This window comes from Cherax quadricarinatus, chromosome 79 (genome assembly GCF_038502225.1).
Source record: "Cherax quadricarinatus isolate ZL_2023a chromosome 79, ASM3850222v1, whole genome shotgun sequence".
NCBI lineage: Eukaryota > Metazoa > Arthropoda > Malacostraca > Decapoda > Parastacidae > Cherax > Cherax quadricarinatus.
In genome coordinates, this window is record NC_091370.1 from 475563 (window position 1) to 502554 (window position 26992).

Genomic DNA, 26992 nt, shown 5'->3' on the forward strand with positions numbered 1-26992 from the left:
GCCATCTGTGTACACAGCAATGGCATGAGAATGAGAGTGAAAGTGGTCAAGAAAAAGAGAGCGGGAAGCGACCGTAGACAGTTGGGCTTTCAAGCAAGGGAGGGAGAAAGAACAGACTCGAACAGCTGGAACTTCCCAGGGGGGTAGGGAAAAGTGAGATGCTACATGTACATAGAAAGGTGGTAGTTGAAGAGAAGACAAGAGCGAATGAAGGCGAAGAGAGAAGGGACGGAGTAAGCAGGGGCGGCGAACAAATAAAGAATGTCTACTAATATCAGTGACCATTCTATAAATGGAAGGATTGCGGAGATCATGAGAGCGTACATAGTAGCGCAAGCAATGGGCATCACGGCGATCGGATAAGGATGGAACGTTCGCTTCTGCATAGAGGCTTTCGACAGGGGAAGAGCGAAAAGCACCAAGACATAAACGTAATCCTTGGTGATGAATGGGGTTAAGGCTAGAGAGAGTAGCAGGAGATGCCGCTGAATAGATCTGGTCACCATAATCAAGTTTCGATAAAATAAGGGTGGAATGTAGGTGAAGGAGGGTTCGACGATCAGCTCCCCACGAAAGATGAGCAAGGGTTTTAAGAAGGTTCAGCCGGCTGTGACAAGTTGCCTTCAGAGAGGTAATGTGAGGTTTCCAGGATAACCTACGATCAAAGAGGAGGCCCAGAAACTTGACTGTATCACGTTCAGGGATACGTGAGCCATAGAGGTACAAAGGATGATCAGAGATGACAGAGCGTCTAGTGAAAGTGATTTGGTGGGTTTTAGTGCTGGAAAATTTAAACCCATGTGTGGTGGCCCAATTGGAAACACGGTCGACTGCATGCTGGAGAGAAACTGTAAGGAGGTGACAGTCAGCGCCTGCACAGGCAATAGCGAAGTCATCAACATAGAGTGATGACCAAATATTTGATGGAAGACTAGAGGCCAAATCATTAATAGCAAGGAGAAAAAGTGTTGTGCTCAGAACACATCCCTGGGGGACACCTTCAGCTTGGATAAAGTCCGGGGAGAGCACATTATTAACCCGAACACGGAAATGCCTGTCAGTTAAAAAGTTCTTAAGGAAGGATGGTAGATTGCCTCGAAGGCCTAAGGAGTGGGCTTGGGCTAAAATATTATACCTCCAAGTTGTGTCATATGCCTTCTCAAGATCAAAAAATATGGCAATAACTGAGTGGTTATTCGCAAAGGCATTACGAACATACGTATCCAAGCGCAGTAAGGGGTCTATGGTAGAACGTCCCTTACGAAAGCCATATTGACGAGTGGAGAGACTGTTGTGTGTCTCTAAATACCACACTAAACGTCTATTTACTAGACGTTCCATTACTTTGCAAACTGCACTGGTAAGAGCAATGGGACGATAGTGGGAGGTTTCATGTCCCGTAGTGCCTGGTTTGCGGAAAGGGAGAACAATGGCGGATTTCCACAGCTGTGGAAGAACTCCTTGTGACCAAATAAGATTGTAAAGGCGTAATAGGACTGCAAGGGCTGACTGATGTAAATGTTGTAGCATACGAATATGAATGTCGTCGGGCCCAGCTGCCGATGATCGACAAGCTGAGAGTGTTGCCTCCAGTTCTTGAAGTGTAAAAGGCACATTATACTGTTCTTCTCTGAGAGAAGAAAAGTCCAAAGGTGCTAACTCTCTGGCAGACTTTGAGGAAAGAAATGAGGGGCATAGATGGAGTCCCTGAGAAATACGGACCAGATGATTGCCAATTTCATTGGCAACATCTAGTGGGTTTGCTATATCAACACCGGCAACCCGCAGAACAGGAGCCGGGTCAGGAGAATATTTACCACTCAGTTTTCGTACTTTTTTCCAGACTGCACTCATAGAGGAAGCAGAGGTGATGGTGGAGACATAATCTCGCCAGCAAGTGCGTTTAGCGTCACGGATGACACGGCGAGCGATCGCACGCTTCTGTTTAAAATCAAGGAGTCGCTCTGTGGTTCTATTGTACCGGTACCTGCCCCATGCAGCGCGTTTCAAACGTACTGCACGAGCACAAGCAGGAGACCACCAAGGCACGCATTTCTGAGAATGCCTGCCCGAAGTATGGGGTATAGAATGAGAAGCTGCGGTGAAAACGGAGGACGAGAAGAGGTGTAAAAGCTCATCGATGGAGGACGAAGAAGGAACCTCTTTAAAAACAGTCAGGTGTGAGTAAAGGTTCCAATTTGCCCGATTAAATTGCCAGCGTGGGGTGCGAAGAGGTGGCGAATATGAAGGGGAAGTAAGAATGATTGGGAAATGATCACTGTCATGTAAGTCCGGGAGAACAGACCAAGTAAAGTCTAATGCGGCGGAGGAAGAGCAAACTGAGAGATCTATGCAAGAGAGAGTATGAGTCCGAGGATCAAAATGGGTGTGAGTACCTGTATTTAAAACATGGAGGGGGTGGGTGGCAAGAAAAGCCTCTAACTGAATTCCACGGGAATCACAGTGAGACCCTCCCCAGAGGAAATGGTGGGCATTAAAATCACCAAGTAACAGAATCGGTGGCGGTAATGACGAAACAAGGAAGGCAAAATCCGGAATAGATAATGCCCGAGAAGGAGAGAGATATAAAGAACAGAGCGTATACCACCTATGTAAGTGGATACGGGCTGCTGTGTAATGCAGCGAAGTATGAATAAATAGCTGATGGTACGGAATATCAGTGCGGAGAAGAAGGGCACTTTCATTAAAGGTCCCATCAGGAAAAGGATCTGAAGAATACAATAAATTATAGCCTGAGATGTGAGAAATAACAGCAGAGTGTAATTTTGGTTCCTGTAAGCAAACACCAACAGGGGCAAACTGGGAGAGTAACATCTGAAGCTCACCCCGATTACCCCTGAGGCCGCGTATATTCCACTGTAAAAAGGCCATGATTGGCAATGATAAAGATACTTGAAATCCGCAGGTAAGGGTTCCTACGGACTAGAAGGGTTAGAAAAGTCCACATGCGGAGGCAGTGGAAAATGTTCAAGCAGCGAAGGAACGGTGCGCTGTGAAGAAAGGAGTTGCGCAGATGGAGCAGAGGAGAGAGAAAGAGCGGAAGGTGGATCAGTGTCCATTGATGGTTTGGTCTCTGCAATATATTCAGAGATTGCTTCAAGTGTTTCGGAATTCAAAGATGTCGTATGGGAGACAATATTGGGAATGGTAGGGGGAGGATGAGTAAAGATTGGAACTGTATTGGACTGTACCAAGGTAGGGGGGGGCAAAAGGGTGGAGGGAACTGGAGAAGCGTGGCAGGGGACAGAAGAGACAGGAACCTGGGAGGTGGCACAAGAGGAAGAAACTTGGGAGGGAACAGGGGAGGAAGGTACATTACGAGGAGGAGGGTGAACCTCTGCACTTGTAACTGAGCCAGTGAGAGGGGAAGAACTAGGGACAGAGACAGGGAGGGTAAAATGAGGAGGTGGAAGATGGGTAGGAGGTGTTACCGGACCTTTTTTTGACTTTTGAGAAGTAGAGGGACGATTGGGAAGAGGTGTCGTACGAGGTCTCGTCGATACTGAGGCTTGTAAGAGAGAACTCGAAGAAGCGAGATTAGACTGAGGCGTTGAAGTAGGGACGTCTGAGCCGAGGACAGCAAAAGGATTAGATACAGGAGTGATTATGGGAGAGGTAACCACAGAGGTGGGTGTAGAAGATGGGATACCAGAAGTGGGGGGACGTTTTGAAACACGGGAATAAGAAACACGTGGGAGTCTCCCTTGGAGGCGGAGATGAGAAACTGCCATGGCATAAGGGAGACCTTCTGTCTCTTTGAGGTAACGGATTTCCCGCTCGTTTAAATAGACCTGACAACGGCGAGAGTACGAAGGGTGAGCCTCATGACAGTTAAGGCAAGAGGGAGATCGATTGCAAGACGTATTAGAATGGTCATCGGCACCACAGACTGGGCATTCGGCGATAGATCTGCAATATTTCGCTGGATGGCCAAATCGCCAGCAATTTCTACACTGTTGTGGTGTAGGGATCACCTTTCGAACTTGTAACCGATGTCCTGCTATATAAACGGAGGATGGGAGTTCTCGGCTGTCAAAAGTTAAACGAGCCACATTGCTAGGGTATCGTCTCCGCCCACGGGCAGGAAGAACGTAAGTGTCTACCTTGAGGATTGGGAGATCTTGGAGTTCCAGCTGTTCTAGAATGTCGGTGCCACATGTCTGGAAATTTTGTTGAACTATGGTATGGGGCAGAATAACGGTACCACTACAAGAATTGAGGGAATGATGTTTTTCAAGGGTGACAGGAACAGTATCTATATGGGAAAGACGAGAGAGCTCACGAGCCTGGGTAGCATTCTGTACGGTAATGATGCGCGTACCGCTCTTAAGAGCATGAAAAGAAATATCTTTACCAACATGGCGTAGGAGTGCCTTGCCAATACTATGGTCAGAAAGATAGGCAGTAGAGGAAGTTGGTCGTAAAGTGAAGAATTTAGTCCACTGTTCAGTCTGAAACTGAGCGTGGAAAGGTAGTGAAGGACGTGTCGATCGTTTCTGAGAAGAACGAGAAGGTGAAGGTGGAGAAGTATCATCAGCAGGTAATTGTCGTTGACGTTTAGGCGTGGGACCAGAGTTGGTCCGACGTGGAACGGGTCGGCGATTTGAAAATTGCCGCACCGTAGAGGGAGAGGCCGGAAGCATAGTCAGAGGAGAGCGAAGGTCTGATAAATCGAAGGAGTCAGTCGAGGCCTCAGTACCTGAAGCGGGTGAGGAAACAGCACCGGCAATAGGTACAGAGGCATGAGGAATGTCTGAAGAGTGGTCCAAAGACGAGGCGGGGTCAGAACGGGGTGCGGTATCAAGAAGGGGCCCGGGGGTACCAGGTTCATGGACTAGGGCTGCCATGGTTAGGTTACTTCTTTCTTTTTGTTTTTAAGAAAAAAAAAGAAAGAAGAAAAGAAAATAAAAATAAAAAAAAGAAAAAAAAAGGGGGGACCGGGGAGGGATAGTTCCTAGGAGGAATGAAAGGGCCAGAAATCTCCCTCCGCGCCCAAGAGGACTCGACACCGCTAGTAGCGCAGATGCAGCATGGAACCCGTGCCATACCCTACCCTTCATGCCAGTAAACCAGCAATCTGGGATAGCAACCTCACATCTGCCGAGCTACCTCGGTGGACAAAAGAGAGGGCGGCCGGATATCCGCCACAAAGCATACCTCCTTCAGCCACCACCCCCGGAATCCGAAAGGTGGCTTCCAGAGATACACCCGTCGCCCAAAAGACACCCAAAGCTACTCCGGGATACCGGAGAGGGATCGGGACATCCCTAGGCAATCCAGATTCCACGGCAAACTACGCCACCGCCAAGAAACCTCAACGGAATGGGATCGACCCCGGTGTCCTTTCCTCTACCTAGGAACTAGCGTGCCTGTGGGAGAAATCCCAAAGGACAAAAAGAGGAAGGGCAAAAGGGAGGAGTGGGGAGGAGGAGGAGGAAAGGAAAAAGGGGAGGATGGGGAGGATGGGATAGGGGAGGGGAGATTGGGGGGTAATTAGGTTCGGTCTGAGGAAGAAGACCGATAGGTCTAATTCCTCAGACCAAGAGCCTCTTCACCACGCCAAGGAGCCCCCCTTGAAGAGGCACGATGATCTAGCCGAGTGCAAAAGATGAATTAACAGCTGTTTAATAGTTGCACTGGTCGTGTGGTGGATGGGTATGTCATCAGTAGATATACTGTATTTTCCAGCATATAAGGCGCGCTTTTTTTTTACCACAAAAGCCTTGGAAAATCAGTGTGCGTCTTATATGCTCAAGGTCAGGGTCAAGGATAGACTTTGGGTTACACTTTAGTAGTTGTTTATCAACGTTACGTTACATCTGCTTGGAAACATCGTCTTAAGTGTCTGAAAATACGGTAACAAAATAAAACAAAAGAGTACACATAGAGAAGAATTCTCATACTTAAGAGGAAAACATACACAGAGAGGAAACAAGATCACAGTAAACAGGTTATATCACAATATGCAAAACAACCAATGTGAAAAAATAGTGAACATCCAAGAGATTTTGATAATGTGAGAAATCACGAAGAGTTTAGATTTTCACTATTTTTTCACAGCTGTTGTTTAGTATACATAGAAATAAAAAGAACAGATTTTTAGAGAAGAGTAATATACACTTACAGAGAAGTACTCATACTAAGATACAGAGGAGATACACTGGAGAAAAAATGTTCACTTAATGAGAAATGATACGTGGAGTTTCTCTAACTCGGAAATTTAGGACAGATAAATATGCATTAGGATTACATTAGATAATTACCTTGAATCGCACCAAGGTAAACCTGAATTCACATTACATAAGATTTTTTTTCAGGATCTCGAAAAGAATTCTCTGTCCATAAGTCAGGGAACGGGTGGGACTTGAAACCATGGCGAGTGCTAAAACTCATAAGCCAGTGCATTAACACACTGACCTGTGCGTTTTAGGACTTACTTGATATAGGTTCAAACCTCACCCGTTCCCTGGTTTGTTTTCAATCGTGTTATTACGATTTTGTGAGTTCTTGTCCATACCTCCATGTGGTTTGTGTATCAGAGAGGATATTTCGTGATGATTAGAACACCATCACAACTTTTCATCATTCCTTAGTGATAAAATTTACAAAATCACCATTAATATTGCCTACCATTAGATCTAAGCATGACGCATCAAGGTAAGATTGGTTAAGAAACAGGACAAGGGTTTCCTGACGCTGGTCTTACAGTCATATGATGACCCACAGGTGGAGCTTGTGGTCATCTGACCGAGGCCTTCCGCTGGCTTACCGGTCCACCCATTTAAAAATTAAGGTTATAATTATAACCTACATTTATAGGTGCTGCTACAACAAATCAGTACCAGGCATATGCTAGAGGCAGGAGACCAACCCTGTACACAGCGCTTGAGACTGCAGTCCCCAGTACTAACTAGGAGACGTTAACACCAATCTCACTCAGGTTCCACATAATGATCATGTTGTGAACATCCTCGAACACTATCCTAACGTTGTTTGTGTCAGTCGCAGTGGTGAAGTGGCAGTAACATTCCCTGGCCGGCCAGTCATCCTGAGGCTGGAGTCCTGGTGCCAGTCGACGGCCCTCTCTCTTCACCACTTGCTTTGAGATGTCCTGGTGATGGCGGAGAAGAGAGATATATTATTATTATTATTATTACTATATTATTCGGGAAAAATACTCTTGAAAGGACTATTATAGCATGACCCATACGAAGGTGTAAATTGCAGAGTAAATACTGTGGCCGAATCAGCTAGTTTACGGTGCCATACAGTATGTTGAGTTAAAGTGATGTGTGCCTTGTTGGAGCAAGTGAAGGGTACAGTGTTTGAGCAGGTGAAGAGTAGTAGTGTTGAAGCAGGTGAGAGATATAGCGTTGCAGCAGGTGAAGGGTACAATGTTGGAGGAGGTGAAGGGTACAATGTCACGGTGGTAAGAAGTACAGTGACGCTGGAGGTGTGGAGGTATTCTAAAGAATGATTTATCAGATATTTTTAACATTTACAAAGCCCAGTAAGCAACTCAAACACGTCTAAGTCGAGGAGTTTACTGGGGAACTTTGATCAAAATCCTTCATCTTTGTATGTCAGAATTGACTAAAATATATAATTATCTACTCTATACTGAAAGGCCAATTACAGTGCTATTGCGATCTTTTCCCATTAAGTTTAAGAACTTAAGGGAGAGTTAAATAACAAAAAGGTACAATACCGTGACTGGACCAATACACAAATAGCCCGACTTGGACCATTTACAAAGTCACATTGTCACTTTGTAAATGGTCCAAACCGGATCGAAACGTCGTCATAAGCTCCTGCTATGTGAGGGTTATTTTTGTACGTGTAAGAGTTACTTACAATGAACTTGTCTCTGATGAAGCAGCGAGCCCTGAGATATTCTTCGTTCTCCTGGCTGTCTCGGTCTGTGTGAGAGATACACACTGTCAGTTTTACAGTACAGTGGACCCCCGGTTAACGATATTTTTTCACTCCAGAAGTATGTTCAGGTGCCAGTAATGACCGAATTTGTTCCCATAAGGTATATTGTGAAGTAGATTAGTCCATTTCAGACCCCCAAACATACACGTGCAAACGCACTTACATAAATACACTTACATAATTGGTCGCATTCGGAGGTGATCGTTATGCGGGGGTCCACTGTATTATGATTGTAGGTATATATATCAAGGAACGAGTGAGGTTTGAACCCATGGCAGAGTCCTAAAACTGGCAAGCCAGTGCGTTAACCAGTCGACCAACGCGTCAATTGTTCATCGAGTGAGATGGGTTGGATTTAAGTGGGAGTAGCACATGACTTTACAGGGTTATCAAAGCTTATTCCTTGGGTAGCATTGAAAATGGGTTGGGTAGATATTGCTGTCAGTGGGTTTGGGCTTGAGATGGACCTGCCTAGTATGGGCCAATAGGCCTGCTGCAGTATTTCTTTTTTCCTATGTTCTTGAAGGCAGAAAAGAAAGTTAACGGTGTACATACTATCCTGTTAATGACCGTCTGTTTTATTATTTACTACGGAGTTACTACAGCAAAACGCAGTCATAATTCAGTGAAAATTTTCTTGTAGCAAAGCAGTACTGTGGCTGGAAAAGAATGCTTTGAGAAGAGGATCACGTTTACTGCTGACAGTTGTAATACAGTGCTGAGAGAACTCCAGCCGATGAAGGGAAGAACGTGTTTGCAAGCTTAAAGTCGGTGCAGAATGAGGACTTCAATGAGGCTTGGCTGCCCAGCACAGATATTGAAAAGCAGTCTCTGTCGAGGCACGTGTACGATGGAAACTGACATTGAGAACATTACTATTAGGAATTACCAGTACTGTACTTGCATATCTACATTGAAATAAGCAGCTCAGAGAGTACTGGGATGTATTGCTAATAAATATGGATAGCTGCTTTCAAACAGTACGATACGACTGTTCTTCGTTTACAGACATTACAAGGTCTCTCTGACTTGGTATTGTTCAATTTATAACAGGACAAATCACTCACTGTGACTGAGACTTTTCCGGCAAGTGTTTTTCAAATGCTGGAACTTATTTCTAATATCATCTATTTTTTATCTTTTACACAAATCAATTTAACAGGATAAGAGCTGTTATCCTGCCTCAAATCATTTCAAAGCCCAGCCCTATCTAGGGTATACTATCACCCCCCAGGATGCCACCCACAACAGTCGACTAATACCCAGATACCTACTAACTACTAAGTGAATAGGGGCAGCAGGTGTAAGGAAACATGCTCAACGTTTCCACCCGTACCGGGAATCGAATCCCGGACACAGTGTGTGAGCTGAATATGCTACCAACCAAGGGATACCTTTCTGAGTGTATGTCCCACAGATTCAGGATCCTGGCAGTATAGAGAGTATTGGCACAAAAGCTCAAATTTAAGTGTAGCAAGACTCCACATAACTTACATCACTCAAAAGTGATGTTCTTTTAATTGATTTCACTTGCAACAACGGCATCACTAGTACTTACATCACTATAGGTTTAGTATCACTCACTTATTGACCAGTTACAGCATTACCACTTACAACACTCATTAATGTCAATACTACACTGATATCGCTCAGTACCATCACTCAACAGTGACATCACTCAACAGTGATATCACTCAACCGTGACATCGCATCACTCAACCGTGACATCACTCAACAGTGACATCACTCAACAGTGATATCATTCAACACTGACATCAATCAACAGTGACATCACTCAACACCGACATCACTCCTGACGATCACATACCTTTGCTTAACAACTTATAGTTGTTGTACTCTGGGAAGTACTCCGCGATGCGAGTGCGGCCGTGGGTCACCTTCTCCTTCAGAATGTCTTGCTTGTTCAGGAAGACGATGAAGCCAGAGTACTTAAGGAACCTGTGTGATACAGTACAAAGTGATGTCTGCTGAAGTTCAATGAGGACAAATTTCAATTCCTCCGCTATGGAAAACTCGAGGAAATAAAAAGTGGATCGAAGCATAAAACAAACCCCAACCACATAACAGAGCGAAAAACTAATGTGAAGGACCTGGAAGTGATAATGTCAGAGAATCTCGCTTTCAAAGATCACAGCAATATCTCTATCACATATTCTAGGAAAATGATATAATGTATAATGAGAGCCTTCAAAACTAGGGATGCTAAGATAATTATTCTCTTCAAATCACTTTAGCGCTCCCCCATGATTATAATAATAATAATTCAAATCACTTGTTCTCTCTACACTGGAATACTGCTGTACACTAACGGCCCTTTCCAAAGGTGGAATTGTAGACCTGGAGAACATACAGAGAACTTTCACCGCACGTATAGGTACAATAAAGCACCTCAGTTGAAGTCCCTGGACCTGTACTCTCTGGAACGCAGGCGAGAAAGATACATCATAATATACACTTGGAAAATCTTTGAGAAATTAGTCCCAAATCTGCAAACAGAAATCACTTCATATGAAAGCAAAAGACTCGGCAGACGGTGTAACATCCTCCTACTGAAAAGCAGTGGCTCCATGAGTACATCAAGAGACAATACAATAAGTGTCAGGGGCTCAAGACTGTTTAGCTGCCTCCCAGCATACATAAGGGGGATTACCAATAGACCCTTGGCTGTTTTTAAGAGGGAGCTGGACAGGCATCTAAAGTCAGTACTTAACCAGCCAGGCTGTGGTTCATACATTGGATTGTGTGCGCTCAGCAGTAACAGCCTGCTTGATCAGGTCCTGATCCACCAGGAGGCCTGGTCATGGACCAGGCCGCGGGGGCATTGATCCTCAGAACACCCTCCAGGTATACTCCAGGTATATCGCAGTGTGGTTGATGGTTGATGTCATTACAGTCTTACTAGATGTACACAAATAACCCGCACATAAACCATAAACCGTCTGTCCCGTCTACCCCGCTCATCCCATTTGGATCTTACCTGAACTTGTTCGTTCGTTCGTTCGTTCTTCTGGTTAGTGTGACTTTGTAAATGGTCCAAGTCGGACCGAAACGTCGTCGTAAGCTTCTCTCTTTTATGTGCGGGTTGACTCACGAAATCGTAATGACACGATTGCAAACAAACCATACCCCGGCCGGGATTGAACCCGCGGTCAGAGAGTCTCAAAACTCCAACCCGTCGCGTTAGCCACTAGACCAGCTAGCCACAATAAGATTCATCCAACTAGGTATATTTCTACACCATAGGAAGGTTAGCACAGGCACCACTGTGACCACAAATGCTAGCTGGTCCAGTGGCTAACGCGACGGGCTGGAGTTTAGAGACTCTCTGACCGCGGGTTCAATCCCGGCCGGGGTATGGTTTGTTTGCAATCGTGTCATTACGATTTCGTGAGTCAACCCGCACATAAAAGAGAGAAGCTTACGACGACGTTTCGGTCCGACTTGGACCATTTACAAAGTCACACTAACCAGAAGAACGAACGAACGAACAAGTTCAGGTAAGATCCAAATGGGATGAGTGGGGAAGACGGGACAGACGAAGAATAGCGAAGGAGAGGAGTGTTCCTAGTTGTAGAAATAGAGCCAGGGCTTAACCCAGCAGCTGAGACGATCGTGGGATAGAGCTGGAGAGAACAGGACTTGGCCGAGAATGTGGACGACGTGGGCAAGCTGTGCAGGCTGCATCATGGTGGTTGATCTGTAGATCTGGTCGGCGATTGGTTGCTGAAGATCGGCGGGAAGCGGGATGGAGAGGGAGGCATGCTTCAATATGATTGGTTAAGTATGCGGAGAGGAGAGAGGATCAGCGTTGATTGGTGGATAACACTCTTCATATCTGCGTTTTGTTAGTTTTTCCTTTGCATTTTGCAGTCTTTTGAAAGCAGGTTTTGATAATAAACTAAGTTTGAGCAGACTTTTGCTGTCCTTTTCTAAGTCTGCAATTAGGGCAGTTTCAGTGTGGGGATCGCATCCAGGAGCAACAGTGTACTTGATACTACCATGGTGCATGGAATAGATGACCTGAGGTGCATATAGCGACGGGGTGTGAGGGTTATATGTATAGAAGGTGAGGGGTTCAGTTGGTCTAAATATCGTTTCCTCTTCCATTTCTTCAGGTCTTCGAGTATCTTGAGGTGGATTTTCAGGAGGAAGTGTCTTAGCTTTCTTGGCTTTTGGTGGTTGAGTTGGAGATGAAGCAGGTAGTTCGTTAGTAGTAGCAGAAGAGGTGGAAGACTCAGGCGATTGGTCCACAGCGGTGGTGATGTTGGAAGTCGCTGATTGGTTGTTTCTTGGAGATGGAATTTCAGGTGTTGTGATGTTGCCTAATTCTTTGGTGAGCTTGATGATGTCGGCAGATGGTGGAGAGTCTGGGAAAGTAAAGCTTGGCATGTTGTTCAATCGGAAGAGCTCGTTAATAACAGTGTTGAAGGAGCCTGGTAACGCCATATTATGCATGTGTGCATATAACATACAGAAATGAATTTTCGTAGGTTCAGAAGCTGATGGAGTAGTGGTGGTGGGTTGGGTAGCTTTTAAAAGTTTTGTTGTGTCGGCCTGGAGTTTGGTGATGGCAGCATAAGTAGGTGACTTGGAAGGTGTCTTCTTCTGTTCTGCTTCTTGGCTTTTTCTCAGAATTTCACGACGAGTGGGGCACTTTGCAGCGAGAGTATACTGATTGTTTTTGCAGTTGAGACACTTAAGTGGGGCAGTAGAAGTACAAGTCTTGGAATCGTGGCCTTCAGACCCGAAGGTAGAGCAGAACTTTTTGTCTTTTGTGGGGCAGTCTTTTGTAGAGTGTAGGTAAGAGTAGCAACTCCAGCACGGAGTAATATGATGGTACCGCTCAGCTTCAATATGACTGGAGTTAATGAAGTAATAGTATATGGCCAGGCCTTCAGCCATAGCTTGAGCAGCCATTGTCACATCAGTAAAAGTGATTTTCAGCATGGAGGAGGCAGTAGGAATCTTGGTAATGCTTTCAACTGTAGCCCAGGGATTTTGCTCTTCTATGGAGGTCTTTAGGTCTTCAACAGGTTGTATGGTAATCATTTTGTCAAGTCTCTTCAAGAAGACAGTCCTCTTAGCTCGTAAGGCAGGAGAGGACATGACTTTGAAACCACGGTCTGATAGAGTGGACAAAGCGGAGGTGGTCAGTAGTTTTCAGCTTCAACATCGTCTTCACAGACAATAATGAAGGCTTCGTGGAGTGAGAGGATGGTATTAATCTTGACCTGTAGACCCCTGATTACCACAGCAAGGGCAAGCTTGGTGGAGTCATTGGTCGTACCACTGGATGGTTTTATCTTGACTCTGTTGGAGAAGCTCATCTTGGGACAGTGTAACAGTCAAGGTGACACACACCTCTGGGTTGTCTTTCTCTCTTCTGTCTCGTGTTTCTGTTCCTTCTTTATTTCACCACTTCCCCTTTCACGCACCTCTGTGCGCTTGCTCTCCCTCTGTGGGCACCTTGCTCTCTTGCAGTGCTCCCCTTCCTTTGTATTTGACTGGCTTGTCCTCCTTATTCCCCACTTCTACCACTACTACTACCTCTTTTACTACTACTACTACTGATGAAATTAAGACACATGTGCGGCGTCTGGGTGTCTTTGTTGTGGACGTTTCGCCATCCAGTGGCTGGCTGGATGGTGAAACGTCTACGATAGGGATGCCCGGGTGTTGCGGTATTATATACCATTCTTGTACTACTACTACTACTACTACTACTACCACCACCTCTTCCTGCCTATATATAGCCGTCCTGCTCCTCTTCTGGTTAGTGTGATTTTGTAAATGGCCCAAGTCGGACCGAAACGTCGTCGTAAGCTTCTCTCTTTTATGTGCGGGTTATTTGTGTATCGTTCCAGTCACGGTATTGTGCCTTTTTTTTATTTACTAGATGTCACTAATTTATCGGATGTCACTAGAGAGTTATGAACCAATCACATACTATATATGTCGTGCCAAATAGGTAAAACTACTAAGGCTGATGCATGCAGGGGATGAGATGAAAAGCTGTAAGCCTTCAAAGATGGCTGGCTTGGATCAACGTCTAGCACAAGCTGGACGCCAAAGTATTGGTCGAGTGTGCTGAGAATGGTATAGCACTGCGTACCTTGTTCCAAGGTTCGTAGGTTCGAGTCTCCTCTATATCTATATATATATCTATATATATATCTATAAACTGTAGTGTAAAGCACCCTTCTGGCAAGACAGTGATGGAGTGAATGATGGTGAAAGTTTTTCTTTTTCGGGCCACCCTGCCTTGGTGGGAATCGGCCGGTGTGATAATAAAAAAAAAAAAAAATAAAAATAATCTATATATATATATATATATATATATATATATATATATATATATATATATATATATATATATATATATATATATATATATATATATATATATATATATATATATATATATATATATATATATATATATAACGTATTCAATGCATCGGCCATATCCCACCGAGGCAGGGTGACCTAAAATGAAAACGAAGGTTTTCTTTTTACATTTAGTAATTTACACAGGAGAAGGGGTTACTAACGTCTTGCTCCTGGCATTTTAGTCGCCTCTTCCGACACATATGGCTTATGGAGGAAGAATTCTTTTCCACTTCCCCATGGAGATAAAAGGAAAGAAAGAGAAACAAGAACTATTAAAAAGATAGGGGATAACCGAGATGGTTGTGTATACATGTACATGCATGTGTAATGTGACCTTAGTGTAAGTATAGGTAGCAAGATGTACCTGTTATCTTGCTTAATTGTCAGGACGGTAGTAGCTCCCTGGGTGGCTGCTGTCTTACCAGACTAAGGGACTAATTACCTCACACTCTTCATCTTTCAGCATTTCTCTGCACTGGACTGAAGAAGTCACCGGGTGGCGAAACGTTTCCAGAATAAAGATGCTAAATATTCCCAAGTGTTGCACAAGCATCTTATTTATCAGTTTACAATTATTAAACGATTTACACTACATTGTTCTCGATAGTTCGGGAGCAAAGGTAAAATCGGTCTCAATTCTCAACACTCAAAAAGAGTGTTAAGAAACCATCTAGAGTACAAGGAATCCATCTGAAATATCTGAAGTACGTGTCGAGTGCAGGGGAGAGATCAGGGGAACATGGAACTTACCAGGAGAGTCAAAAAATCACTCGTAGAAACAAGAACACCTGAGTGCTGGGAACCCACCTAGAGTGTCAGGAGCCCACCTGGAGGATCACGAACTCACCTAGTGCGTCAGGAACCCACCTGGAGTGTCAGAACCTACCAAGAGTGTTAGGAACCCCCTGGAGTGCCTGGAATCCACCTGGAATGTCAGGAATCAGCTCGGAGTACCTGGAGTGCTGGTAAAACCTACTCTTTCCCCTTGGTGAACCGGGAACCCACTTAGAGTGTATGAAAGCCACCTAGTGTACCAGTAACCCACCTAGAGTACATGAAAGCCACCTGGTGTACCAGTAACCCACCTAGAGTACATTAAAGCCACCTAGAGTACATGAAACCAACCTGGTGTACCAGTAACCCACCTAGAGTACATGAAATCAACCTGGTGTACTCACCTAGAGTTCCACATGCTCCTGAAGATGTTGATAGACTCCTGAAGGCGGTTGGTCTCCTCGTCCTCCCTGATGACGAGGTCGAAGCAGCTGGTTGACACTAAGAACAACACTGCCTGGATCCCGTCAAACACCTGCCGACACACCTGTTGCTTTAGGACTCTTGTTAGTGTTGCAAAACAAACATATTTGACACGTGGTGTTGATATTCCAACACCTGTATCAACACATGCACCAACACCTGCGATAAATCTTGAGCCAATACTTTCACTAACAACTGGGCTTGACACTCAGGGTGTTGATCTAACACCTTCATCCTTCGCAAACACTATCTTTCACCAACACCACCATCCTTCACCATGACCATCCATCACCTTCACCAACTCCATCCTTCACCAATACCATCCTTCAGCACCATCCTTCACCAACACCACCATCCTTCACCAACTCCATTCTTCACCAATACCATCCTTCAGCACCATCCTTCACCAATACCATCCTTCAGCACCATCCTTCGCCATCACCATCCTTCAACATGACCATCCATCACCTTCACCACCATCCTTCACCAACACCACCATACTTCGCCAACTTCACCATCCTTCACCAACTCCACCATCCTTCAACAACACCATCCTTCACCAACTCCACCATCCTTCAACAACACCATCCTTCACCAACACCACCATCCTTCAACATGACCATCCATCACCATCACTGACATACACTGGTCACTGACATACACTGATCACTGACATACACTGGTGACTAACATTGGTCACTGACATACACTGGACATTAACATTTTCACTGGCATACACTGGTGACTAACATTGGTCACTGACATACATTGGTCACTGACATACACTGGACACTGACATACACTGGACACTGACATACACTGGACACTGACATACAGTGACGAGAAAGTAAGCTCACATTTGGTATTTACAGAGGTACAGTAGGCTGGGATACAAGGGATTGTTTAGGTACAGGAGACTTATAATATGTACATCAATCACTGGGATCACGCAGTGATTGATGTACATATTATAAGCCACTGCTACGGCACTGTGCTGTACTTTCTACAAGATTGATGGACTGAACACATCGACTCCAGGCTGAGGGACTGATTACCTCAAACTCCTCTTCTCCTTATACCTTCCTGCTTTGTATTAGACAGACGAAGCCACAGTGTGGAGAAACGTTTCTTCATTAAAGATTCCCATATGTTGCATAAGTGTCTTCATTCTTCAACTTGTCAGTTTTCAAAACCATTTATCACATATACTTCTCCACTTCATCTTTCACCAAGGTCACTGACTCACCTCTGTGAGTCAGTGACCTTGGTTGAAGTCACACTCCATCAAGGAGTGTGACTCACCTCTGTATTCCACTGACGAAGTGGAAAAGACACTTATGTAGAGCTCAGGACATTTGTTTGAGAAAACGTTTCGTCCCGGAAGCTGCTTCAGTCCTGATGGACCGAAGCAGCCACTCGTGGGGAGACGTTTCCTCTGTCGGTATCACTGTACCATTTTTTTGACGGATAAAGTCTGGAACACAGGGGAAAGTTTTTAGTCAGTACAGATTGCTAGTGTTACACAAGTGTGTTGCTTATCATGTCGATACTAGCGCTTGTGACGTCAGTGTGACGTAAGCTGTAACGTCACGGCTCAGATTAGTGGCACTGATAAACAAGAATTTGTCAGTGATAGGTTGATTCATGTTCTCTCTCTCTCTCTCTCTCTCTCTCTCTCTCTCTCACACACATTCTCTCTCACCTGTATCCATTTCTTTCGTTCTCCTCTCTGGCCTCCCACGTCATACATCCAGAAGTTGAGCGATCCACCTCCATATTTCTTGGGCACCTTAACCTCAAACTCTATCTTCTGGATGTCTGTGGTGCGTCTGCGGCTGTGAAGTATGTCCTGTGGGAAATGGTGAGGTCAAGTGATGTCTACACAGGTTATACAAGCGAGGTCAGGTGAGGTCAAATGTCGTCGATACAAGTTTCAAGTGATGTCAATACAGAGACACCCAGGCAGGTTATGTGAGAGACATCATTTACAATACCGTGACTGGAACACATTACAGATGTCCCGTGGCCTGGTAGCTAAAGCTCTTGCTTCACACGGCGAGCGTCCGGGCTCGATTCCCGGCTAGGGTAGAAACATTAGGCGTGTTTCTTTACACCGGTTGTCTATGTTCACCCATCAGTAATAATGGGTACCTGGGTGTTAGTGTTCTGGTGTGGGTCGCATCCTGGGACAAAACTGACCTAATTTACCCCCAAATGCTCAGCATAACAAGCGGCTTTCTATATAGTAGTATGTCATTATGTCAGCTATGGTCTGTATACCTTGTACATGTACTTGTCGATATAAAATACTATTATTATTAAACCCACAATACCGTGGCAAATTACTGGAGTCAATTATAGCTTACATTATAAGTAGTCATCTTGATAAGCATAATTAGATCTATGATACACAGCAACAAGTGTCTGTGTAGACTTGGTGTCAACACTTGCTTGTACATAAATTTACTTGGCTCTGATTTTGGAGCAGTCACTGTGGAGAGGATTGTAACTTTGTTGATGGATCTGTGGAGAGGATTGTAACTGCTGAGGGATCTGTCGTGTGTATACTTCGACTCGAGTTGCTTGTTGTTATGTATGACATAATGGACTCCTTCCGCACTGTCTGGTGTGGAATTAGGAAGAGGTTAGTTTCTGCATGCTAAGTAATGAATGAGCTTATAATTTGCTCACTTTTGTCGACTCAGAGTATTCCAGTGTTAAAATGACTTTGTGATCCACAGTGTTGATGTCTACACACTAGTCTTCGACCAGAAGGTGTCTGCACACTTGCTGTGTCTTGACTTGGGGTCTTGTGCACGCCAGCTGCACACTTTGACACGTTAATGCGGGTCTTAAGAGCTTGTTTACTGTATTATTTATCTGACTTTGTAGGAAAATGTTTTTTTTTTTTTATTATCACACCGGCCGATTCCCACCAAGGCAGGGTGGCCCGAAAAAGAAAAACTTTCACCATCATTCACTCCATCACTGTCTTGCCAGAAGGGTGCTTTACACTACAGTTTTTAAACTGCAACATTAACACCCCTCCTTCAGAGTGCAGGCACTGTACTTCCCATCTCCAGGACTCAAGTCCGGCCTGCCGGTTTCCCTGAATCCCTTCATAAATGTTACTTTGCTCACACTCCAACAGCACGTCAAGTATTAAAAACCATTTGTCTCCATTCACTCCTATCAAACACGCTCACGCATGCCTGCTGGAAGTCCAAGCCCCTCGCACACAAAACCTCCTTTACCCCCTCCCTCCAACCCTTCCTAGGCCGACCCCTACCCCGCCTTCCTTCCACTACAGACTGATACACTCTTGAAGTCATTCTGTTTCGCTCCATTCTCTCTACATGTCCGAACCACCTCAACAACCCTTCCTCAGCCCTCTGGACAACAGTTTTGGTAATCCCGCACCTCCTCCTAACTTCCAAACTACGAATTCTCTGCATTATATTCACACCACACATTGCCCTCAGACATGACATCTCCACTGCCTCCAGCCTTCTCCTCGCTGCAACATTCATCACCCACGCTTCACACCCATATAAGAGCGTTGGTAAAACTATACTCTCATACATTCCCCTCTTTGCCTCCAAGGACAAAGTTCTTTGTCTCCACAGACTCCTAAGTGCACCACTCACTCTTTTTCCCTCATCAATTCTATGATTCACCTCATCTTTCATAGACCCATCCGCTGACACGTCCACTCCCAAATATCTGAATACGTTCACCTCCTCCATACTCTCTCCCTCCAATCTGATATTCAATCTTTCATCACCTAATCTTTTTGTTATCCTCATAACCTTACTCTTTCCTGTATTCACCTTTAATTTTCTTCTTTTGCACACCCTACCAAATTCATCCACCAATCTCTGCAACTTCTCTTCAGAATCTCCCAAGAGCACAGTGTCATCGGCAAAGAGCAGCTGTGACAACTCCCACTTTGTGTGTGATTCTTTATCTTTTAACTCCACGCCTCTTGCCAAGACCCTCGCATTTACTTCTCTTACAACCCCATCTATAAATATATTAAACAACCACGGTGACATCACACATCCTTGTCTAAGGCCTACTTTTACTGGGAAAAAATTTCCCTCTTTCCTACATACTCTAACTTGAGCCTCACTATCCTCGTAAAAACTCTTCACTGCTTTCAGTAACCTACCTCCTACACCATACACTTGCAACATCTGCCACATTGCCCCCCTATCCACCCTGTCATACGCCTTTTCCAAATCCATAAATGCCACAAAGACCTCTTTAGCCTTATCTAAATACTGTTCACTTATATGTTTCACTGTAAACACCTGGTCCACACACCCCCTACCTTTCCTAAAGCCTCCTTGTTCATCTGCTATCCTATTCTCCGTCTTACTCTTAATTCTTTCAATTATAACTCTACCATACACTTTACCAGGTACACTCAACAGACTTATCCCCCTATAATTTTTGCACTCTCTTTTATCCCCTTTGCCTTTATACAAAGGAACTATGCATGCTCTCTGCCAATCCCTAGGTACCTTACCCTCTTCCATACATTTATTAAATAATTGCACCAACCACTCCAAAACTATATCCCCACCTGCTTTTAACATTTCTATCTTTATCCCATCAATCCCGGCTGCCTTACCCCCTTTCATTTTACCTACTGCCTCACGAACTTCCCCCACACTCACAACTGGCTCTTCCTCACTCCTACAAGATGTTATTCCTCCTTGCCCTATACACGAAATCACAGCTTCCCTATCTTCATCAACATTTAACAATTCCTCAAAATATTCCTTCCATCTTCCCAATACCTCTACCTCTCCATTTAATAACTCTCCTCTCCTATTTTTAACTGACAAATCCATTTGTTCTCTAGGCTTTCTTAACTTGTTAATCTCACTCCAAAACTTTTTCTTATTTTCAACAAAATTTGTTGATAACATCTCACCCACTCTCTCATTTGCTCTCTTTTTACATTGCTTCACCACTCTCTTAACTTCTCTCTTTTTCTCCATATACTCTTCCCTCCTTGCATCACTTCTACTTTGTAAAAACTTCTCATATGCTAACTTTTTCTCCCTTACTACTCTCTTTACATCATCATTCCACCAATCGCTCCTCTTCCCTCCTGCACCCACTTTCCTGTAACCACAAACTTCTGCTGAACACTCTAACACTACATTTTTAAACCTACCCCATACCTCTTCGACCCCATTGCCTATGCTCTCATTAGCCCATCTATCCTCCAATAGCTGTTTATATCTTACCCTAACTGCCTCCTCTTTTAGTTTATAAACCTTCACCTCTCTCTTCCCTGATGCTTCTATTCTCCTTGTATCCCATCTACCTTTTACTCTCAGTGTAGCTACAACTAGAAAGTGATCTGATATATCTGTGGCCCCTCTATAAACATGTACATCCTGAAGTCTACTCAACAGTCTTTTATCTACCAATACATAATCCAACAAACTACTGTCATTTCGCCCTACATCATATCGTGTATACTTATTTATCCTCTTTTTCTTAAAATATGTATTACCTATAACTAAACCCCTTTCTATACAAAGTTCAATCAAAGGGCTCCCATTATCATTTACACCTGGCACCCCAAACTTACCTACCACACCCTCTCTAAAAGTTTCTCCTACTTTAGCATTCAAGTCCCCTACCACAATTACTCTCTCACTTGGTTCAAAGGCTCCTATACATTCACTTAACATCTCCCAAAATCTCTCTCTCTCCTCTGCATTCCTCTCTTCTCCAGGTGCATACACGCTTATTATGACCCACTTCTCGCATCCAACCTTTACTTTAATCCACATAATTCTTGAATTTACACATTCATATTCTCTTTTCTCCTTCCATAACTGATCATTTAACATTACTGCTACCCCTTCCTTTGCTCTAACTCTCTCAGATACTCCAGATTTAATCCCATTTATTTCCCCCCACTGAAACTCTCCTACCCCCTTCAGCTTTGTTTCGCTTAGGGCCAGGACATCCAACTTCTTTTCATTCATAACATCAGCAATCATCTGTTTCTTGTCATCCGCACTACATCCACGCACATTTAAGCAACCCAGTTTTATAAAGTTTTTCTTCTTCTCTTTTTTAGTAATTGTATACAGGAGAAGGGGTTACTAGCCCATTGCTCCCGGCATTTTAGTCGCCTCATACGACACGCATGGCTTACGGAGGAAAGATTCTTTTCCACTTCCCCATGGACAATAGAAGAAATAAAAAAGAACAAGAGCTATTTAGAAAAAGGAGAAAAACCTAGATGTATGTATATATATATATGCATGTGCGTGTCTGTGAAGTGTGACCAAAGTGTAAGTAGGAGTAGCAAGATATCCCTGTTATCTTAGCGTGTTTATGAGACAGAAAAAGAAACCAGCAATCCTACCATCATGCAAAACAGTTACAGGTTTTTGTTTCACAGTCATCTGGCAGGACGGTAGTACTTCCCTGGGTGGTTGCTGTCTACCAACCTACTACCTATAGGAAAATGTATATACGTGAAAAAGAACCACTTCGATAAAGGCAAGGAACTTTATAGCTCATTCATGAATTTAGAAAGGGCTCATGATAGGGTTGCTTTTGGAGCAATATGGCAGAAGTTGTGAGTGTGTCGACTAGGTGGTTTGTTATTTAAAGCAGTCAAGAGTTTTCGTGCTGACAGTGAGGCTCAGGTTAGGGTATATAGAAATGTATACGAGAGAATTATTTTTTGTAAAAGTAGGCCTTAGACAGGGATGGTGCTATCACAAAGGTTGTTTAACATATAGATGGAGATGTAAAATATGCAAATGCTAGGGTGTTGGGGAGAAGTGTGTGAGAGAGGGAAGTTGGGGAAGACACGATTCATTCCAGAGATTCTGAAGAAGTTGCAAAAGTTGGTGGTTGAATTTAGAAGAGTATGTAAAATGTAGAAATTACAAGAGTACGTAGGAAAGAGGAAAATGATGAGGGTAACAAAAAATCTAGGCATTAAAATATTGGATATTAGCCTGGAGGAAGGGAGTATGGGGAGGGGGGGGGTAAGTAAATGTATTCAGATTCACGAAATCGTAATAACACATGATTTACATTCAGATATTTGGGAGTGGACTTGTCCATGAGACGATGTGAACAACAGAATAGAAGAGGGGAAAAAATGATGAGCGATGAACTGAAGGATCTAGGCAGACAGAGAGATTCATCTATGGAAGCAAAAGTGAAATGTATCAGAGTATAGTAGTAGCAACACTGTTATAGTAGTAGCAACACTGCTATAGTAGTAGCAACACTGTTATAGTACTAGCAACACTGCTATAGTAGTAGCAACACTGTTATAGTAGTAGCAACACTGCTATAGTAGTAGTAGCAACACTGTTATATGGGTGCAAAGAATGGGTTTTAAGTTTCAGTGAGGAGGAGGCTGGACAGTAGAGTTGTCGTGTTTGTAAGGTACGAGTCTCACTATAACATTAATGACATACAATACTGACATTATGATGAGTAAGACACATGCAACATCTGGGGAGTCTTTACTATATTACCTTCATCATTCAGTAGCATTATTCAATCCTAGACAGCTGAAAATTGATCATGGCAATGAACACGTTTTCTCAAATCTGAGAGATTGATTACCTTATCTTCAACTGTTTTCTGTATATAATCTCTATACTGCACTGATAAAGATACAGAATGGTGTAACGTCATCATGATAAAGATAATCTGGTCTGAAGATTATGGAGAGAATTTGGAGCATTGAGATTGCCAAAGGTATACTGATTTAGAGGACTGAGAAGTTGTTGAGGTGGTTTAGGTATTTAAAGAGAATAGAGCAGAAGAGGATGACAACGAGGGTGCACTAATTCAAGGGTGGAAGGATGGGGGGGGGGAAGGAAGGAGTCATCTCAGGAAGAGTGGAAGGACGGAGGCAGTAAAGGAGGTTTTGAATGCAAACACTTGAGCATTCAGCAGACCTGTGTGAGAGTGCGAGGCAAATGGATTTTACGGCTTCATGTGCTCTTGGAGTGTGAGCATGGTAACACTAATTAAGGCATTCAGAGAAGCCATTGGGAAGGTGGAAAGAACAGTGCTCACACACTGAAGGAAATGCGGTGATGTTGCAGTTTGAATGATCATATCTGTACACTTTTGGCAAGACAGCTATTGAATGAATGATGGTGAATGTGTTTCCCTTTTTAATACGGTTTACTTTACCTCGACAGGTGTTGAATGATAGCTCTAGGCCTTCCGTGTTACAATCAACACATCATCAGGAGCTTGAAAAGTTGCAGAATAGAGGATGAGGTCAAAGTAAACACGATCAGAGGAAGCGTGTTGCTTGAACGAGACAGAGAGACTGGAGGCAGGAAGTGTCCCCAGGCACATTAATACCCATACCAGGCATACCAATGCTCAGGCACATTAATACCCATACCAGGCATACCAATACTCACAGCCAGAAAGACTGAATATTATAGTATTAGAAGACATCCAGCCCACAAGCCCTGATACTGTAATAGTAACCTAATTAACATTACATGGGTCCATTTCAAGAGAATCATTTAAAGGGAGACATTTGTAATTTAACCAAAGGAAGACAGCCATAGTTTATCTATCTCGCAAGATTCCAAAGACACTGGTCTAGCTATCAAGAAAACAAGCAGGAAAAAAATGGATTTAGTTCTTGAGAGTAGAACAACATGTTAGACAATCCAGTGCAGCCGTATAAGAGTTTGATATTTGACTACCACCATTATTGTACAATGAACGCTTATCATGTTTTATAATTACCAATTCTATAATATTCTGTTCAAGCCAAGAGGAACAATGACTCTTTCTTCTGACCAGTTTGCCGAGTTATTGAAGACTGTGGCTAAAAATCGCATCTGATTCATGGACAGTTCCTGTGGAACAGTGGTGCTGTGATATCCTAACATCTAGAGGTTTGTCAGTCTGTCCCTATAAGTTGCAACCTTTGCAATAAATTCTGTAGATACCAAACACACTGTTGAGGAGAATCTCTATCAGAATGCTTCTAAAAGTCCGTGAATTTTTAAAAGCTACCTGTATATTAAATCTTTAAGGGAATTCGGCAGGAATGTTGTAGAATTGGCAATTATAAAACATGATAAGTAGAGGCATATAAAGACGAGACTACACCTCGCTGCCACCCCCAACAACACCTGACCTTTTATAATAATGTAGGTAGGTAGTCAGTGATCTGTGAAACACAGCTTATATTCTACCCAAAAATTTGTCTAATTTATATAAACCAAAAGCAATGTTCATATCATTTTCATAACTATTTTTTATGAAACATGATTCTATTATATACCTGTCGACCATGGATTTACTTGATATAACTTTCTCAGCCTTTGGAAAATCAATTGGATGGTTAAAATTTCTCTCATGAATAAACAGAGCATTAGAATCTTGTCCAGTTCTAATGCTATATTTGTTGTTGTTTTAATCTTAGTTCGAGACTTTTACCAGTTTGACCGTAATAAACTTTATCACATATTTTACAAGGAATCTTATAGACACATACGTCAGCATTTTGGGGGGAATTTTTTACCAAAAGTTTTTTAATTGTATCAAGACTTTTAAATACAACTTTAATATTAAAAGTCTTAAGAAGAGAAGGCATATCAACCAAGTTTTCATGGTAAGGGAGAACCAACATATTTTAGTTGAATAAGGTTGGTTGTCCCTTTTTGAATTGTAAAAAGTATTTCTAGCTAATTTAAAGGGTTTATCAAATAAGTTTTTTGGGTATTATAGATCATTAGCTATTTTATAAATTTTGGAGATTTCTTCATCTATGAACTCTGGACTACAAATACGTAAAGCTCTTAAAACAATGAATACCGACAGTTTAACTCTATTTTGATGTGAAAATAATGGGAACAGCAACGAGTTCTTGCTAATTGACTAATTTGACCCATACGGCACGAAATAAATAAATAAATAAATGAATTATTATATATATATATATATATATATATATATATATATACAGTGGACCCCCGGTTAACGAACTTTTTTCATTCCAGTAGTATGTTCAGGTGCCAGTACTGACCGAATTTTTTCCCATAAGGAATATTGTGAAGTAGATTAGTCCATTTCAGACCCCCAAACATACACGTACAAACGCACTTACATAAATACACTTACATAATTGGTCGCATTTGGAGGTGATCGTTAAGCGGGGGTCCACTGTGTATATATATATATATATATATATATATATATATATATATATATATATATATATATATATATATATATATATATATATATATATATATGTCGTCCCGAATAAGTAAAATTGGCTAATTAGCAAGAACTTATTTAAAATTAAGTCCTTTCTAAAATTTTCTCTTTTCCATTTAAAGATATATATTTCTAATTTATGTTAATGTAAAAATTAATAATTTTGTACCAAAAGAACCTTAGAAAACTTATAACAAGCTCAATTTAATTTACCCAAATCCAAGTAAATATATTTTAGATAAGTTTACAATAATTTAATACTGAACAAACAGTGAAATATATTTTTCTCGTTAGATTCAGAATTATTTTTGTGAAATTACTGCTAGATTCAGAATTACTTTTGTGAAATTACTGCATACACAAATTTTCGTTTGTCCAATTCGGCACGAAGAGCATTGCTATTTAAACCAAACTCTCAAGTTTTACGGATTCGGCACGACATGTATATAAGTAAAAAGAACATACAGAAAAATACATGGTATGTCCCTGACCTGTATGGTAGGCTCATAGTCCGGCTGCTTCACAACGTCGACCTTGTCCAGGAAACTGACAAAACAAAGGAAAACATTTTAACAAGAAATGATTAACATGCATGAGAAATAATTAACATCATTTCTCATGCATGTATATCTTCTCATGTTACCTTTCATCTCTTTCCTCACTCTGTTTCATCGACTACGGTGTTCATTAAGTCTCCAGGTGATGGTACTGACTCTTACTTACTACTATACAAACATTATATCTAACTCAATATTTCTTTGGGAATTACAATATTACAGGCAGTATTAGGGAAGAACTACAACACATTTCGACCAATGTAAGAAACACTAGAGAAGTATATCAATGTACTGGCTGGTTTCATACATGTCTGGCCTTGTGGTGGGGAGCATTAGTGGTGTACAGATAATATTGTTATTGTGGAGGTAATACTAATATTGTGTGTAATATAAATACTGTGAGGGTAATATTAGTATTGTGTGGGTAATATTAGTATTGTGTGGGTAATATTAATGTATATAGGTGTATATTCAAACATCCCAGTACATATAAAGGCTTTCTGATAATTATCAATACAGGAGAAGTGGGTTACTAGCGTATTGCTCCC

General features: G+C 42.6%; 1 protein-coding gene across 3 annotated transcripts in view; it reads right to left on the minus strand.

Moving 5' to 3' along the window:
• Nucleotides 1–5802: 5802 nt before the first annotated feature.
• LOC128702738 (guanine nucleotide-binding protein G(s) subunit alpha-like) overlaps nt 5803–26992 on the minus strand; it is a 52534-nt gene continuing 31344 nt past the window's right edge. For 2 of the 3 annotated variants that reach the window (XM_070101814.1, XM_070101815.1), the window contains exons 5-10: nt 26379–26433; nt 17327–17473; nt 15546–15676; nt 9785–9915; nt 7876–7940; nt 5803–7132 (exon numbers count right to left, since the gene is read on the minus strand). In XM_070101814.1, the coding sequence (XP_069957915.1) occupies nt 6932–7132; nt 7876–7940; nt 9785–9915; nt 15546–15676; nt 17327–17473; nt 26379–26433 (730 nt within the window). In that variant the 3' untranslated portion in view covers nt 5803–6931. The remainder of the gene's footprint in view (nt 7133–7875; nt 7941–9784; nt 9916–15545; nt 15677–17326; nt 17474–26378; nt 26434–26992) is intronic. The other variant, XM_070101816.1, reaches the window with a different exon arrangement.